The sequence below is a fragment of the Thalassophryne amazonica genome, chromosome 4 (genome assembly GCF_902500255.1).
Source record: "Thalassophryne amazonica chromosome 4, fThaAma1.1, whole genome shotgun sequence".
NCBI lineage: Eukaryota > Metazoa > Chordata > Actinopteri > Batrachoidiformes > Batrachoididae > Thalassophryne > Thalassophryne amazonica.
In genome coordinates, this window is record NC_047106.1 from 42,758,731 (window position 1) to 42,776,099 (window position 17,369).

The 17,369-nt window shown below is 42.0% G+C and overlaps 1 protein-coding gene across 1 annotated transcript in view; it reads left to right on the forward strand.

The window, feature by feature from the left end:
- lrrc75a (leucine rich repeat containing 75A) overlaps nucleotides 1–17,369 on the forward strand; it is a 173,625-nt gene that overhangs the window by 25,850 nt on the left and 130,406 nt on the right. Inside the window, exon 2 of the mRNA XM_034167779.1 lies at nucleotides 15,736–15,864. Within this exon, the coding sequence (XP_034023670.1) occupies nucleotides 15,736–15,864 (129 nt within the window). The remainder of the gene's footprint in view (nucleotides 1–15,735; nucleotides 15,865–17,369) is intronic.

Sequence of the window (17,369 nt, forward strand, 5' to 3'; positions counted from 1 at the left end):
TGTATGTGGAATTGAAGTTTTACGCCGGATGCCCTTCCTGACATGATTCCACATTACATGGAGAAATGTGGCAGGAGTGGGGTTTGAACCAGGAAGTCATCATACTGAAACCAAGCGCACTAACCACTTACTTTGTACAAAAGTCTTTGTCGGTAATGACAGCTTCAATACACCTCCTGTATGGAGAAACTAGTCACATGCATTGCTCAGGTGTGATTTTGGCCCATTTTCCGCATGGACAGTCTTCAAATCTTGAAGGTTCTGTGGACCTCTTCTATGAACTCCAGTCTTTAGTTCTTTCCATAGATTTCCTGTTGGATCTAAGTCATGTGATTGGCTGGGTCATTGTAGCAGTTTGTTTTCATTCTCTGAAACCAATTAAGAGTTTCCTTGGTTGTGTGTGACCATCGTTTTGCTGAAATGTCGACCCGAGTTTCATCTTCATCATCCTGGTAGATGGCAGCAGATTTTTGTCAAGAATGTCTCGGTACATTTTTTCATTCATCCTTTCTTCAGTTATATGAAGTTTGCCCGTGCTGTGTGCTGAAAAATAGCCCACATCATGATGTTCCCACCCCTGAACTTTACTGTTGGTATGGTGTCTTTGAGGTGATGTGCAGTGCCATTTGACCTCCAAACATGGTGTGTATTATGGCATCCAGCGAGTTCAATTTTGATCTCATCTGACCAGACTGTATTCTCCCAGTATTTCACAGGCTTGTCTAAATGTTGTTCAGCAAACTTTAAACAAGCTTCATCATGCCTTTTCTTCAGCAATGGAGTGTTGCGTGGTGAACGTGCATTCAGGCCATGGCTTTTGAGTGCATAATTGTCAGATTGTTTTCTTTGAAGCAACTGTACCTGCTAATTCCAGTGCCCAGTTTCATAAAGCAGTCTAATGTTTCAGTTTGTTAAACTTAGTCGACTAAGGTTAGTCGCCCAACGTTATCCGTCTAATCACCGTTTCACATTGACGGCTAAACTTGTAGATTAGCCATCTTACATTAGTCAGTGATTTTTACGGGCATAGCAGCCTCACGAGTGCCATTGCCAAGAAACGCCTCCAATGCACAAGAGTTTAATTACTCTTGTGCATTGGAGGATGTTCGTTGTCATGAACTATTTAGCCTTTATTTTATTAACTGGATTTAATATCATTTGCAGACACATATGAACTGCAGAACAACGTGCTTAGCTCTTAGCCTAGCAGTTCTTATTCTGCACTTCCGTCAAGCCATTTTGTGCACACAACGCTGCTCAGCATAACAGTGATGGTTGGTGTCTAATATGAGAACTGTCACAAACACATCAAGACAGTCGTCTGCTACAACCATGGCCAAAAGTGGAGGAAGCTCTTCTTGTGGAGGAATACGTGCAACATAGGGGTGTGCTTGAGTGTTCCATCAAGTGGTGGTACATGATAGCCACCATTTTTGAGCTAAGACACTGAAATTTTGTTGACCAAAATAAGATTAGCCTCCTCTGTACCAGGCTAAAAACGTTTGTCGGGTAACTCAAAATGTTAGCCAATTAAGGGCTTTATGCAGTGACTAACATCAAAAGATTAGTCTGCATTACATTTATGATACGATACGATACACTTTACTACTATTACATGAGTTTAGTTGACTAAACAAGATTAGACTGCTTTACGAAACCTGGCCCTGGTCTTTCCGAAGCTCTCTACAAGTGGTCCATGGCTCTTGGACAACTCTTCTGATAACTCTTCACTGCTCTGTCAGAAATCTTGCAAGGAGCATTAAGCATTAAACATCAGTGAAGTTTAGAGTTTTGGTATGCACGGTGGATTAGTGGTTAGCGCTGTAGCGCACAGCAAGAAGGTCTTGGGATTGATTCCCACTTGGGGCCTTTCTGTGTGGAGTTTGCATGTTCTCCCCATGTTTGTGTGGGTTCCCTCCGGGTGCTCCGGCTTCCTCACTCATCTAAAGACATGCAGGTTAGGCGGATTGGAAACTTGAAAATTGTCCAGTTCTCCCTTTTAAAAGAGATCTCGATCTCGATGGGATTAACCTGGTTAAATAAAGGTTAAATAAATAAAATAAAACAAAAATAAAAGCAGGTTTCTCACTTGTGATCAAAGTCGACGCTCCATCGGTCATATCAGGGGTAGTGGCACAAAGTCGCCGGTGTGTGATCTTTAACAAAGGTCAGTCTCTGCCTTCTGGAGCCATATGCCTTTTTCTCTTATTTGACAAAGCGCCTTTGTGTCTGAGCCACCCGATTCCTCTTCACTTTTGTCTATGTTCAGCCACTTTGACCTGACCTTTTCTAATTAGTGTGGGGTTGCACTATAATAAAAGAAAAGCCTGCAGCGTTTTTCTTTATGACATAATTAGTTCATGCGTGTGTGCTACTCAACACGCTAACCCCTCAGAGATCCAGGAAGTCCACTCTGACTTTTTTATTTGTCCCACACATGCATAATTTGTGATGGACTGTGTGTAGCTTCTCTAGTGCGAGAAGGCCAATTATAACATGATAAATTTTATCCTGTCACTTTGTGGTGGCCAAATGGTTAATGCGCTTGGTTTCAGTTCAGAAGGCTCCGTGTTCAAATCCCACCCCTGCCACGTTTCTCCATGTAATGTGGAGCTGCGTCAGGAAGGGCATCTGCTGTAAAACCTGTGCCAATTCAACATGCAGATCCACCTTGGATTTGCTGTGGCGACCCCGAGTGCAAACAAGGGAGCAGCCAAAGAGACTTACTTTTACTTTGTTTCCTGTCATTTGAGTTTGTGTTGCACTATTTGACTTTTTTACATTTGCAATAACTAAATATGCAAACACTTACTGTTCACTTTTTGTCAGCCCTTTCATTTCTATTTTGTGCCTTCTGATGTTTGTGTTTAGATTATGAAGAGATTAGTTAAATCCTTACAACAAGCTTTTCGTGAGCATAGAAGAAATCTTACATGTTTTTACTTCAACTCAAGAAAAAGGGTAGTTAAACAAAAGTGTCATGTTTATATTTTTTGTTAAGTGAACAAGTGTCAGATTGGGACACTGTATATGTAAATACTGACTGTTAAAAGACTCTGATCAGGATTGGTAGTCAAAGAATTAAATGGAGATACCCCTAGTGGTTACAGAGAAACACTAATGTGAAATTATACATCACCTTTCTATTTATCACATGACCTTTGACACTGAGTGATCTTAAAAAGCCAAAACCCAAGTCATAACTGTTTAATTCTTGATCAATTCTTCATATTGCATATAAGTTACCTATGAACCAGCGTATGAGGATTCACGATTATTACTATGTTATTTTGCAGAGATTTGCAGTCAGCTTTACTTCTGCATCTGTCAGGCTTGGCGGAGGTGTGGCACAAACAGAGCAGGACACAAATGCAAACTCTCTCAAGCACATTGGAATAAGAAAAGGTTTAATATGGTTAAACGATCTGGGATTCGGTACACAGGTGGTCCAGCAGGGAGGCAGAGCTTGCAGGCAGACGAAAAGCTGAGACATGGTCATGTAAACAGGCTGAGGTCAAAATACATGACGTGATGGAGTTCAGTACAAAGACAAAATCAAAGTCAAAGACAAGACAAAGTCAAAAATACAGACAGGCAGATAACGAGGCAAAACAGGACTAAAAAGTATGGCTAGAAAGCAAAATGAATTCAACAATCTGGCAGGGGAGAAGAGAAAGTGAAGCGCTTAAATAACACCAGGGGTAATTAGGAAACGAGACACAGGTGCTGGAGAACAATCTGGAAGGGGGTGTGGCAAACAGAAGGGACAGGACACACCCACACCAAACCCTGAACAGCAGACAAGAGAGTGCAGTTAGACAAAAGCAAAGTGAACAGGGCCCAACTCAAGGGTGACTCTAAAACCACAGTGATCTAAACAAAAGGCCAAAACCAGAGATGAACAAAACCCAAGTACTACTAAATAAGAAATACAATAAAAAAGACCTAACATGAAAGAACAAATAAATAACCAAGAAACAAATGTAAGTACTGAAAAGAGGTCAACAATAAAAATAAAGGCTCAGACTAAACTAAAATGGAACTCACAAATGGCGACAGTAAAATAAACAGATAATTCAACATATGACAACAAAAAACAAGTGATACAACTAATGATAATACAATGAGGAGAACCAAAGGCTGGGCAGAAACTAAGACGGAACTAGACAAATGGCTAAAGTATGATACACAAAAGATAAATGATAAACCAATCCAGAGACTACCAAATCATAAACAGAAAATCAAAGACAGAAGAGCGAAGAGGGAAGGCATGGAGACAAAACCATAACAAGAGCCCGAACGGATTGAATAATGATTGCGTCTAGTTGTAACCCACACTGTTATTAGAAGGTGAGCGTTAAGGGCTCCTTCACACATAGTGTGAATTTGGTCGAATTGCGCATTAAGTGCGCATGAATCAGGAATTGTATGCAAACCGTGTAATTTTATAGCTGCTTCCAATGCCTCGTACACCTGTTGCTACAACTATTTGCGCAGACCAGTGGCTGAAAGACAGAGTGTGCGCTGTGCAAGCCCACTGAACCCTCTCGCGACAGGTGTCGGCCAAATTCCAGGTGACACACACGAACATCTATCAGCGCTTGTTTGGCACTTAGAAAATGTGTGGCCATTCGCACTCTTGGCACGAGAACAGTCTGCAGACAATCACTGTCGTGCTCGCAGTGAAATTTGTCTAAGTGCCCCACAAGTGTGGCTTTGGTGTGTGCGCTGAACTGACAGGAGGTGTGGCTATGACAGAAGCGGCCATGGAGATCTGTCATCCTGGACATCCCAGCTGGACAGTACTGTGTTTGGATGGACATGGACTAACAACTGACCGCTGTGTGTGCGTGTGTCTGTTTGCTGTCATCAAGTGAACAAAAATAAAAACATATATCACTGTGGCGACAAGCTGCAGCAATTGAGCGCACACGCATGTGGACAGGCTGCCCCCAGGTTGAAACGGACCGTCAGATCATAACACGCAGCAGGCGATCTGACTGTCACGTCACCCACATGAGCTCTGTTCTACATGATGCGGTGTCCTGCAGTGCACTGTCCACAAGACACGCGTGGGCCAGCAGGACATGCGCAAGCAGATGTGGACATGAATAAGATGAGCGACTGCTTCTCATTCATGTGATTTCATGACTGTATGTCAGTGACAGTGGGTCATCTACAGACGAACAGACGGATCATATTTGTATTGCCCACGTCCACCACATCGCGCAGCTGCTTTGGAAAAGCTGGTGTGTTTCTGCGTGCACGGAACCGTCGCAGCATGTATTTTTTTTTTTTAAATTTGTTATTTATTTTTTCTTGCAGCTGGTGGCACTGTGTTCCCGCGTGCACGAACCATCGCACCAGCAACGTGCACACCTGCATGTCAGTGTGACGTTTCGTAGTGTGCACATACCAGCTGCTCTGCTGGGTGTCGCATTATGTGTGAAGGAACCTTAACATATGTACAATAGGGTGGTCCTTATTCTGCAAAGTTTTGAAATTTAGTACTCTGATGCCCTGAAGAGTTTCCAATTGATGAAAAACCGTGCTGTGTACAATTTTGTTTGTATAAATTTATTTTTTAGAAGTAGCTCAAAAGCATTGAAATTTTGCTATTTTCTGCTATATAACGCTATACAAAATAAACCTTAATGGTGCCCCAACTCATCCTAAACAACATATCAAAAGTCCTAATGAATCCTCCTGGTGCTCACTTAGAAATTGAAGATGGGCTCAACAGGTGATTTTCAAGATTTATTTTGTATAGCGTTATATAGCATAAAAATCTTTGAGCTACCTCTAAAAATTAATTTACAAACAAAATTTTACATATGCAATGTTTCTTCTTTTTTTTTTTTCATTTGTGGCACTGTCATATTCATGAAACTCTTGCTATCATCCATGATGAAATGAGTTACAGGTAACGCATGTGAGAATAATGGTATCATGTTATCATAAGATAACATGTGGGAATGAAACAGAGTTTCCCAGTGCAGTGAAGCAAAAGCATTTACTGCATGAAAGAGACCAAACGTTTGGCTGAGTGCTAAAAAATCCTAAATATTAAAGACATAAATACATCTCAATAACATTGAAAAGCACAAAGCAGTAATAAATACATACCCTGAGAGATGCATCCAGCTGAGTTCTCCTCCTGTGATTGCACACAGCAGCCATGTAGAATCGGTCCTGCTCTCCTTTCAAAAAATCCAAATTCTGGCAATACATGGTGTTCAGTAAAGATCCAATCATCTTGTTTGTGTTGCTTCCATCTGTCACTTGTCCCTCCAAAGTTTTTGTTCCAGGTGTTTTTTTTATTTCTGACATATTAGGTCAATAACTATGTTGCTCAAAATAAAGGCTGCTTTGGCCAGTCTAAGCATGCCTGAGCATGCACTTGGTGCAAGTACTCCTGTATCAGTACAGTCCCCATTTTAAAATGATATTTTGTTCATAATCTACTGCCTGACTGAAGGCAGAAATGTTAGAATGAGTGTCAAGCACCTACATCAGCCTGACAAGCCAAAATGAAAGGCTTTGCATCACCACATGCATAGTTACAGGTCAATATGTTGCAAGATTACAGCTGAAACCTAGTCATTAGTCTACATCCATCCAGCAGACGTGGTTATCAATACACACTGAGAATAAAAATGTTAATGGCCTCTAAAGGTTTGCATTGCGTACATCTCTGTCCAAAACAAATGTCAGACTGTAAAAAAAGGAGGTAGAAATGAGAAAATTAATGCGTGATGCAAACAGTCAGGCAGCTCTCGCTCCTTTATTGCCTCCTCACCGACCAACAACAACATCCTCAGTCAAGCAAGCAGCTGCTCAGAAGGGCCATCGAGTGCCAACAGTGTCAGACACATCACACAACGCGGTAATGGTCAACGTCAGAGCCTCAGCGACAGCCCGAAAGCAGTTAATGGTCAGCTGTTATGATACATCAGGGAACTTAGAAGTACAAAAACTGATGGAGCAGACATGTTGCACATACGAGGTCTATTAGAAAAGTATCCTACCTTATTATTTTTTTCAAAAACCATATGGATTTGAATCACGTGTGATTACATCAGACATGCTTGAACCCTCATGGGCATGCGAGAGTTTTTTCACGCCTGTCGGTTACGTCATTCGCCTGTGGGCAGTCTTTGAGTGAGGAGTCGTCCACCCGCTCGTCGATTTTTTTTCATTGTTTAGGAATGGCTCAGAGACTGTTGCTTTGTTTGATAAAAATTTTTCAAAACTGTAAGGCACAACTGAGTGGACACCATTCAATAAATTCAGCTGGTTTTCGGTAAAATTTTAACGGCTGATGAGAGATTTTGGTCTGGTAGTGTCGCTTTAAGGACGGTCCACGGCGCCTGACGGCGATCTGCGCTTCGAGGCGGCAGCGTCTCGCCGTTTCAAGTTGAAAACTTCCACATTTCAGGCTCTGTTGACGCAGTAAGTCGTCAGAGAACAGAGAACTTTCAGAAGAAGTCGGCATGGGGAGTTTATTCGGACATTCCATTGTTAACGGTCATTTTGTAATGAAAGAACGTGCGGGCAGAGTCGCATGTCGGGCTGGACCCGACCGCGGGGGGGTCGCGACAGGAAAAACACCTCCGTTGGAAATCTTAACGGGCAAGTTGGAACATGCCCAAGCTGTTAAACAATTTCTCAGTTACTCACTTGTTGAAAGCCATTAAAAGCCGCCTGAATTCTACAAATGGTTTTCAACACGGAGGTGTTTTTCCTGTCGCGGCGCACACAGATTTGCCGAGTCGTCACGGAAACGACTCGGCGAATTTGCGCGTACGTCTTTCATTAAAAAAATGTCCTTAAACAGTGGAATGTCCGCATAAATTCCTCATGCCGGCCTCTTCTGAATCTTCTCTGTTCTCTCACGATGTCCTGGGTGAATTAAGCCTTAAATTAGGATGTTTTCAGCTCGAAACAGGCCGACGACAGCGCCTGGAAGCGCTGCAGGACGTCCCGCTCCGTGGGAAGTCCTTACACCGACAGAAACACCCCATAATCTCTCATCAGCCGTTAAACTTTTCACAGAAAACCAGCTTAATTTCTCGAATAGTGTCCACTCTGATATTCCTCACAGGTCCAGAAAAAATTTTGATAAAGCAACGCGCGCCGTCTCGAGCAGCGTGTGAAACAAAGGAATTCAGCCGAGAGGGCGGGACCACATCTCACTCAAGGCCTGCCCACAGGGAAATGACGTCACCGACACGCGTGAAAAAACTCACGCATGCGCACGAGGGTTCAAGCATGATTGGTGTAATCGCATGTCATTCAAATCCATATAGTTAAAAAAAAAATAAAAGGGTCGGTTTATTATCTAAGAGACATCGTACTTTAGATTTGAAATATAATGAGGAAGAACTTCAGATGAGTGGATTGTGCACAGCCCAATGGTATTCAGTACAGCATGTAGCCCCATTTGAGAAACCTTACATGTTTTCTGTATTTTATGCATAAATGCTGGATTATGGGGCACTTAGTAGAGCGCATACCTTCACCGTGGCATAATGTGACATTCGGCCATTGCAATTCCAAACTATTTTGCAACCCTTCACCTTCAAAAACTGTAAACACAGAAATCTATGCATTATTTCCTAATAAATTGAAGAAACGTCCAATCTCACAATGGTGATCAAAGGATCCACATCAAAATATAATGTTTTCATTCCCAGCCCTCCACCATGATTGATCACATTTGGTGCACTTTGGGTAACCATGACGATAAGTGAATAAACAGTCCAAACCCAACACATTAAAATCCTTCCCAAAACCTCAACGAAATGAAAAATTTGATGCACTACTAAAATATAAAGCCACTTCGCAGTGGCAAATAATAATTTCAACATTATTCAGAAAGTAATGTGTGTTTCCAGTTTGCTAACAGGATGTGTAATAACTCATACACTTGAGAACCATCCCTGGTTCTCAAGACCAGGCACCTAAGTGGCTTTACTCTACTCTTTTCTACTCTCCTATTTTACTCTTCCTTTTTAGATATTTAGATATACCTTTGTATACTGGCATAGTTCCACCTTAGAATTGGAATATAATATATAAGATATACCTTACTGAATTTTCATGTTGATACAGTAATCATAGGTTTCTCTTATTTTTCATCTCCCTGTCAATGTTGAGCTCAACAGAAAATACAGCAGCATATTCATGTGTTTGTGTCATTTCATCCAAAACGCCTGCCATTATTTACTGTCTTGCCCACACACAACAATATGCAGCATGGACACCTTAGTGAGTCATAGATTTCCAATGGAGCATCTCTGGCTCTCATCCATATTTCCAATGCCAGTTATGAGCACTCTGCACATGTAAACAAAATACATCTGCAGTATGTGCACATTGTGCTTACAGACATGTGTTTGATATGCATGCTGGCTGGGCATGGTACGATACCACTTTTTCATGTCTGATACAAAAGTGAAGCCTTCAGTAGCGGCCAGTTGATTCCCCCAAGTTTCCTGCCCTGAAATTCAATCTAGTAATTTTGGACAATATCAGACTAATGCTGATCTGAAATACCGAATCATGCACCACAAATATTGAACTTAACAGGCATATCGCAATCAATACTATTTTTCTAGAATATTATATATCGGATTATGAATCATTTCTTCCAACTCTTTAATTTGTGGGAGTCCGGATGTATCTGATAAAAAATAAAATTTGCCGTACAGCGTCTGAAAAATGCACACAGATTCAGAGCTATTTTTATCCATAAAAGTGACGTAACCTCAGGTGCTGACTATTACCTGTCTTTATATAACGCCTGAATAGATCCTTGTCATTTGATTGGTGGTTTGTATGTCATGTGATATTGATCATTTGTCCCATTTTCCATTGTGTTCCATTTAGCATGCAATTTTGGTTCCATTTAGCATGCAGTTTTGGTTCCATATGATTTGTACCATTGCACGCTGTGACAGTGCTTAGCAGCTTATTGACGCTGCTCATTCTTCTAACACAAAAGGAAAAACAAATCCAGTACACTGTAGGCCGTCTGGAGACATTTGCAATATTCGCTCTGACGTATCCATCTGAGGTAGAACCGCTGTCGGATGAAGAGCTCGACACTTTTCTGTTGTGGACTTTCCCTGCACTGAAAACAGCAGAAGTAGTACATGAAGAAGTCGGTGCACGGCATCAGGTATGGACTACATCGTCAGGATTATTTTTGAACTATCTGACTGTTTTTGCAAGTTGACTGAGAACAATTTTGGATTGGATTGGATTGCTATTTACAATTTGGGTGGAGTGTTTTAAACCTGTTAATGTCCCTTTTCTCTTGTTTATAAATTAATAAAATATTGAATTTTTATTCATTACACTGTGTAACACAATTTTTGTTCCTGGCTTCTAAGTGTTATATTTCAACTGCTTATGTCTAAAGTCTATGGAAAAATGACTACATTCAGCACAAACTTTGATTTTATTTTTTTTACGTTCTAGAAAGTTCTAAAAGTTTCTTGAAATTTCTAGATAATTCTGGAAACTTCTAGAAAATTCTGGACAGTTCTAGCAGTTAAAGAATATTCTAGAAGACTACTCAGTAGTTGTGAAGGCGAATCGAGAATATTCTTGAAAACAGACAAATTTCAAAATATCATTGTCCTGATCACAGAAGCAAAGTTTCTGTGGAATAACAGCTATTTTCTATTTATTTAAGGCATAACAGGTTAGGAAAACACACTGTGTACCCAGGAACAAAACAAAATAAAAATTTGTTACATAGTGTTATATAAAACAAATAATGAATATTTTTTTATTCATTCAGTGGTACGGATATTTTATGAGGTCTGTGAGAAAAGTATCCGACCTTTTTGATCTCGGCTTTCAGTGCTTACCAGTTGAGTGAGTATAAGAGAAATTGTGGAGAGCTGGGCATGTCCCAACTTGTCCTTTAACACTCCGAAACGGAGGTGGTCCTTTGTCTCGCTTCATCAACGAATCGGTCGTAACGCGCGAAGCCTCTGCGCGGCTTTCCATGACAAAATCTCTTGTTAAAAGTGAAATCTGCCGGAAAATGGCTGATGTCCAGCTCTTGTGATAACCAGAGAAATTGCACACGATGGTCCCGGCTCCACACAGCGATCCATTTAGAAATTATGTGGTGGTTTCTGCCTCTCGATGGGGGCCTGGATCACGGCGCGCCGTGCGCCATTGTGGGCAGTCCTTAAAGCTGTAGTAACACTCCTTATTCTCTGTGAAGCCCGTAAAATTTTACCGAAAGCCAAATAAAGAAAGTGGTGTCTCTGATTTCCCTCCTGCTGAGCCATGCAGAATTATTGTTCCACTGTGTGGCGCACCACAGAAAAACAACGTCCCATCGTCAGTCTGTGGATCTGGTGTCACTGACATTGGGGCTACGGGTAGCACTTAGCTTTGCCATCGGTTTAGCTCAGCTTAGCCAGGATCGCAAAGGGCTGGGAGCTTGTTCACATCATGGGTGTCCAGTTAAAAGTGGCCACTCGTCAGACTCCGTGATCACAGAAGCGGCTTCCTCAGCTAGACTGGCCGGTGTCCTGCATGCAGCAGCTTGGCTTAGCAGCACAATCCACAAACATGGCCAATTCAATGCTTTTGGGAGAGAAAACACACTTTGTTAACAATTTTCTCCTGGCCACACGAAAGGACAGCATAAAATCCGTGGTTAGATCCATGTTTTGAAGACTATTCTCACGCTGTGCTGGCCTTCACTGCTGCTGAGATGCACTATAATAAAAACCTCTCACTTTCCTCCTCAAAATATTACTGTATCTTTGGAAGATCTGTCCACCTAATAAGCAACACTAGTCATGTGACTACATCCTGAAAAAATACACATTTTAACCATTTTGACATATTCACCGTCAAAGTGCACAAAAAACACTGATTTCACACTGCAAAAAACTGCTTTTCCCCCCATTCATTTTAGGGGTGTAACCTGAGATGATGTCACCGAAATTCATATTTCTTATTTACTAGTGATACACACTTTAAATCCCATGGCTGTTGTATGAAAGAACCTCCTAATATTACACAGTAAAATCACCAGTGTTAAGTTAACACTGACAGTGAACATATGGTCCCACTCTAACCAGAGATTGGTGATTTTACTGTTTACATACAACATCAAAAACTATAATTTCACATCATATAATTAACTGTCTATTTGAGATATTACAATTCAGCTACAATTAAAGTTTCTTAAAATGCCAGAATGTAATAGATTTTTACTTTAAAATTTAGTTTAAAATTTATTAGTTGCTTGCATGTAGGTCTGGAAGTCAGGTGTACCCACATTCGCCCACGCTATGGAATGCTGCTGGGTTCTGATTGGCAATAACCAAGGGAAGCCATCAGTCTGAAAGACGCAATCTCTCTACCACAGCCAGGTCATATGTGGGCATCCTCTTGGCTGCGACCACTTGCTGGATCACACGCAGGAAAATGTTCCACCTGGATGTAAGTATTGTAACTGATGTTCCCTCACATCCGTCACTCGACAGCCCGTCACTTATCGCCATTCATTTAACACAGTCATTAGTAATTGCAGTGGCACCCAAAAACACTGGACAGACCAAGTACCAAAGAGGTGTAGTGGTTGCTTTAGATCACTGGGTAGAGTCCAGGTCTCACAAAAATACACTGAGACAGGAAGCACCATGACGGTAAAAAAAAAATGGACCGTTGTCCTCTTGCAAAAATATCAGCATTGCCAATATAATTGGGCACCTGTGTCCATCATGATTCCAAAAGAATTTTCCCAGAAGTCTCTCAACCTTATAGACTGAGGTCCCTGAGATGAGAATCCCCCCCCAGATAAGTGAAGGATCCTCCAAAGAGATCTGGTACCAAAGACATCCGGTAGTCTTCTTAAGACACTGGTTCATTTCCACCTCTCACAACCATACAGTAAGACAGGTGTTACCACGGCCCTAAAGACTTGGACTTTTGTTCTCCCGCAAAGCAATCTGCATCGCCATATACTTTTGTCCAGCAACCTCATGACTCCATAAGGTCTTCTCAGGCATCTCAGGATCTCAAAGGCTGAGGAACGAGAGACCTGTTTTTATATCAAATGGGCAGTTGCTTAGGGAGACTAAGGTGAATGTCAATTCCATTGTGAGGAAGCATCAGTTTCACTATTTTGGCCATGTGGCACATTTCTCAGTGCATGATCCAGCACACAGGTGGCTGAGTGTTGAGGATTGCAGCGGCTGGAGAAGGCCAAGGAGACGCCCTAGGTTCAACTAGCTGCCAGATAGATAGATAGACTAGATAGATAGTTATTTTAACAATGTGGGAATGGACAGGTTGTCTGCCTGTGTAGTTACCATTCAGGACCCAAGGCAATTCTGTGGTTGGATGTGGCAAAGTGGGGCATCTGCGTACACTTCTAGACTTGACTTGCAACACGTTTGACAGGTTCACCGGATACAGGTCCACTGCTGGCAGGAATTTGTTGAAAGCCTGAAAGTTAGTCCTGACGCATGGCAATCATAAACCCAGACACTTAGACTCCTCACTTGGCTTCTCAAGTGCAGAAGTCATCAAGGAAATTTTATTGTCATATGCACAGAACAGAAGAACTTTCCTGCACAATGAAATGTGGCTACTGCATTTAACCCATCCTATTTGCCAGTAGGAGCAGAGGTCGCGATTAGGCGCCCGGGGACCAGCTCCAGATGTACATCCCTGCCTTGGTCAACAGCAGGGCTGAGCAAACCAACACCGACCCATAACAAACAACACACATAACACACAACACATAGGCCGGCCCGGTACATAAAACATATATATGAAAGCAAAACACGAGGGAAAAGGAGAAGAAAAAAAAAAACCCTCATAGCCGCTGCATTACACAGCGGCAATGAGGGAAAAAAAAAAAAAAATCCCATCAGCACAAAAAACAATAATCACAGAGACAAAACAAGGACACAGGACGACAACCGAGATTTGAAAGGACCAGTTTATCAGAACACTCCGGAAGGCAGCCAGTTTCGGCGCCGTCGACGGCCTTGTCTGACAGTCTGGGGGGGAAGGGAACAGCCCTGCGCAGGCTGAGAAAGTCCTGGACAGTCCACAGTTCACGTCAGAGCTGGAGAAGCTGAGGGGAGGGGGGAAGACCAGGGAGCAAGGCTTAAGTGTTGTTCTTCTGAGGAGGTGTCTTATCACAGCGACCTTGAAGTGCAGCTGTATTTGGGGAAGCCAAATGAATAGCCAGATTAACAGACGCCTGAAAGATTCCACAGTTCTGAGAACAGAGTGGCTCTCGATGCATCTGAAATGTAGAATGTGGTCTTCACAGACGGTCATAGCGGGTTTCCAGGGCTGCAATCTTCCTAGAGATGTCATCCAACGCGCGGTTAACCCCCGCCGACTGCGCAGCCACTGCCTTCCCAATCGAATCAATCATATAGGGCAGCTTGGAACGACCAATCAAAGCTGCTTCCACTTTCTTGATTTTCCGGTAAACCAGCAAAGTGCCCCGCTCCACACATCAGAAAGCCGGTCACCACCAAGCCGAATATGTACACATCTTCAACGTCCTCCACAGAAAGCATGTAAAGGCACATGACCTGCCATCTCCTCCACGAGTCCATCACGTAACCCATCACATGCGTCCCAGCAGGACAGGTCGGGTCCTCCGCTCCCGAAGATCTTGTAGAAAAAATAGTGTCAATTGCGTTCAGAGACCACTTTAACAGATCCATTTTTGTCGTTTCCAGAAGAGCAAAGCTGCAGCCTCACAGACAACACTCCACAAAAGCAGGAAAGATAAGGAGGGAGGGAGAAGAGAAAAGTGCGTCCGTCTCGGTCGAGTGCAAGCTGGCAAAAAAAAAAAAAAAAGAATTAAATCCCAATCAATTTTAAATTTATACGGCAGATAAAGTCAGATTTTGGATAATATAATGTCTTTACTTTACTCACAAGTCTACTTGTGTAGACTTGTGAGTCCCTATTTAACCCCCACAAAAGGCCTTGTGAGTCCCACTAATGCCCTTCCAACTGCTGCTATTAACATCATCGGTAGCTTGTGGTTTTTGGCACTTTCCTATGAAGTGTAAAAAACTTTTTATACTTGTATATTAGCATAATGGATGATTTAAATTATTTATGTCCTTAATCGGTTGAGCCCAAATTGAGTAAGCCTGCACTGCTCATTTATATGCCATTAATATGCTTTGAATAGTCAACAATGTCAGCTTTCTTCCAAAATCTCTTAAATCTCTCTTGTGTCAGTCATTCATGTAGACTTTTTCAGATTTCACAGGACCGCTGATCACATGTGACACACTGCCAACAGATTTTTGCTACGTTAGCTTTGATGGAGAGAGATTTTCATTTTCCTCAACAGGAAGCAGCATGAGGCAGCAGAAAGCAGTGCAGCGGACTTTAATTTAATGGTTTACAGGGTCAGCGAGTATACAAAGCTGCTTGTAAAATTTTGCCCGCACTTAAGCATAAAAGATTTGTGTCTATTTGGGTGGACTTGATGTGAGGTTCTAGCATTTCCTTTGGATTATAATGGAGTAAATTCAGCATTTGAACACCTTAATATGTGTGATTTCCTATGTCGTTGTCACACACGATCAGTCTTTTTTCCTTTGCATGCAAAACGTACATTATAAATCAGGTCTACTTTGCCCAGTGGGAAATATTACATAACAAACTGAGGTTATGACAGCCTCTTTTCATTTGTGCATGTGTGTGCAGGACCTGGGAATGGAGTCAACATCCCTGGATGATGTGCTGTACCGCTATGCCAGCTTCAGGAACCTGGTTGACCCCATCACACATGACCTGATAATCAGCCTGGCACGATATGTCCACTGCCCCAAGACGGTAGGACACACACGAGCGCACACAGATACACACACACACACACACAAAGTAGTGCTTTGTTAATATTGCAGATTACAGTAAACTCGCCCGTGCAGATTTGCAGACTGATGTGATTTATTGCAGCGCAGCTATCTCACCATCTCCTAACTTATTTTGTCTGATGCTGCTGGGTTACGGAAGTGCTGTAAGTGGTTGTGTGTCCGTGTGTATCCTTGAGGAAACTGCTGCTCAGTGTGCGTTGGTGTGCTACAGTGTGTCATAGAGGGAGGAAGAGCCAAAGAAAGTGTGACAACAGTCTTACCAGATGAATAATGCGGGGAGGAAAGAGTGACTGAGATGGAGATAGGAATTAAAAAGTGTAATTTGCACGTGATGTGTTCTGCTGCCTGGACTTAGAGTTACTTCCAGCCACAGCCATTGTGTTTCTCTTTTCCATTATTGTGGCAGCTTACTGTAAAATCTCCTCTAGGTCTGAGTTCAATTTCTGGGTCTCTGGGTAATTCTTTCCTCCAGCACTAAATGATGCCAAATACATTTAGATAATTGTATCATGTACTAATCTGTGTTTGTTTGTTACATATACTGTTGCCGTGACCTGTACCAGACCTTGTGAAATGGCCTCTTTTAAACTGACGGATTCCTTTTCCAGCAGAATGCTGAAGCTATCGCATTGAGCTCAGTAATTTTAAGGGTCACATTGTGAAAAATCAATTTTTATTTGCCTTTTATAGTTAAAGGAATTTCTTATTACATTTATTTCAAAGTTCCACAGTTCTGCAGGTGTGCATTAATTATTTTTTAAATTGAACTGCCGAGTGCAAAATTTAGGCCTGGAACGGCTCGTCTATAGATGCTTTCCCTGTTCATGACAAATGTAAGGTAGTAAATTTTTGTTATATCTTGTTAGTTTAAGTTATTTTAATCTATGAGGTTATGAATAACCAGGGATGCGGTTGCTTTGAGTGACAGGTAGTTTGCCAACTGGTCCAAGTAGCTACCCTCTAGGTGAGGCTATGCAAGGTCTATGAGCTGTTGTGGATTTGACTGAATTTATCTTTTGTGAGCATGTAATTACAAATATCTGAGACCACATGGATTGCTCTGTGATTAATTGTTCTAACGGACCACCTAAGAAGTCTGTGCTCCAGTATTTCCATGGAGTGAAATTTTAGTATCATTTAATTTGTCGTTAACACTAATTAGCATATATTGCTTGGTGACTTGTGGTCCATGCATGGTGCCATCATGGTTACTGACTGAGGCAGAATGACGGTCATCATTTTTAGTAAATGAACCCAAGCCTTCCTTTATAAGAACCACTGCCCAGTGGGCAAAAGAACATGTTTATCAAAGACCTGAATCAAAACTACATTGTAAGCCTGAGCTTGTTGGATAACTCCAAGGTAGGGGCATTTTCGGGGTTTGTTCATCCCATCCAGGTCATGCACGGTCTTGCCCATGCTCCAGCTCTTTACACTTTCATGGCTTGGCTGGGAGTTAGCAGA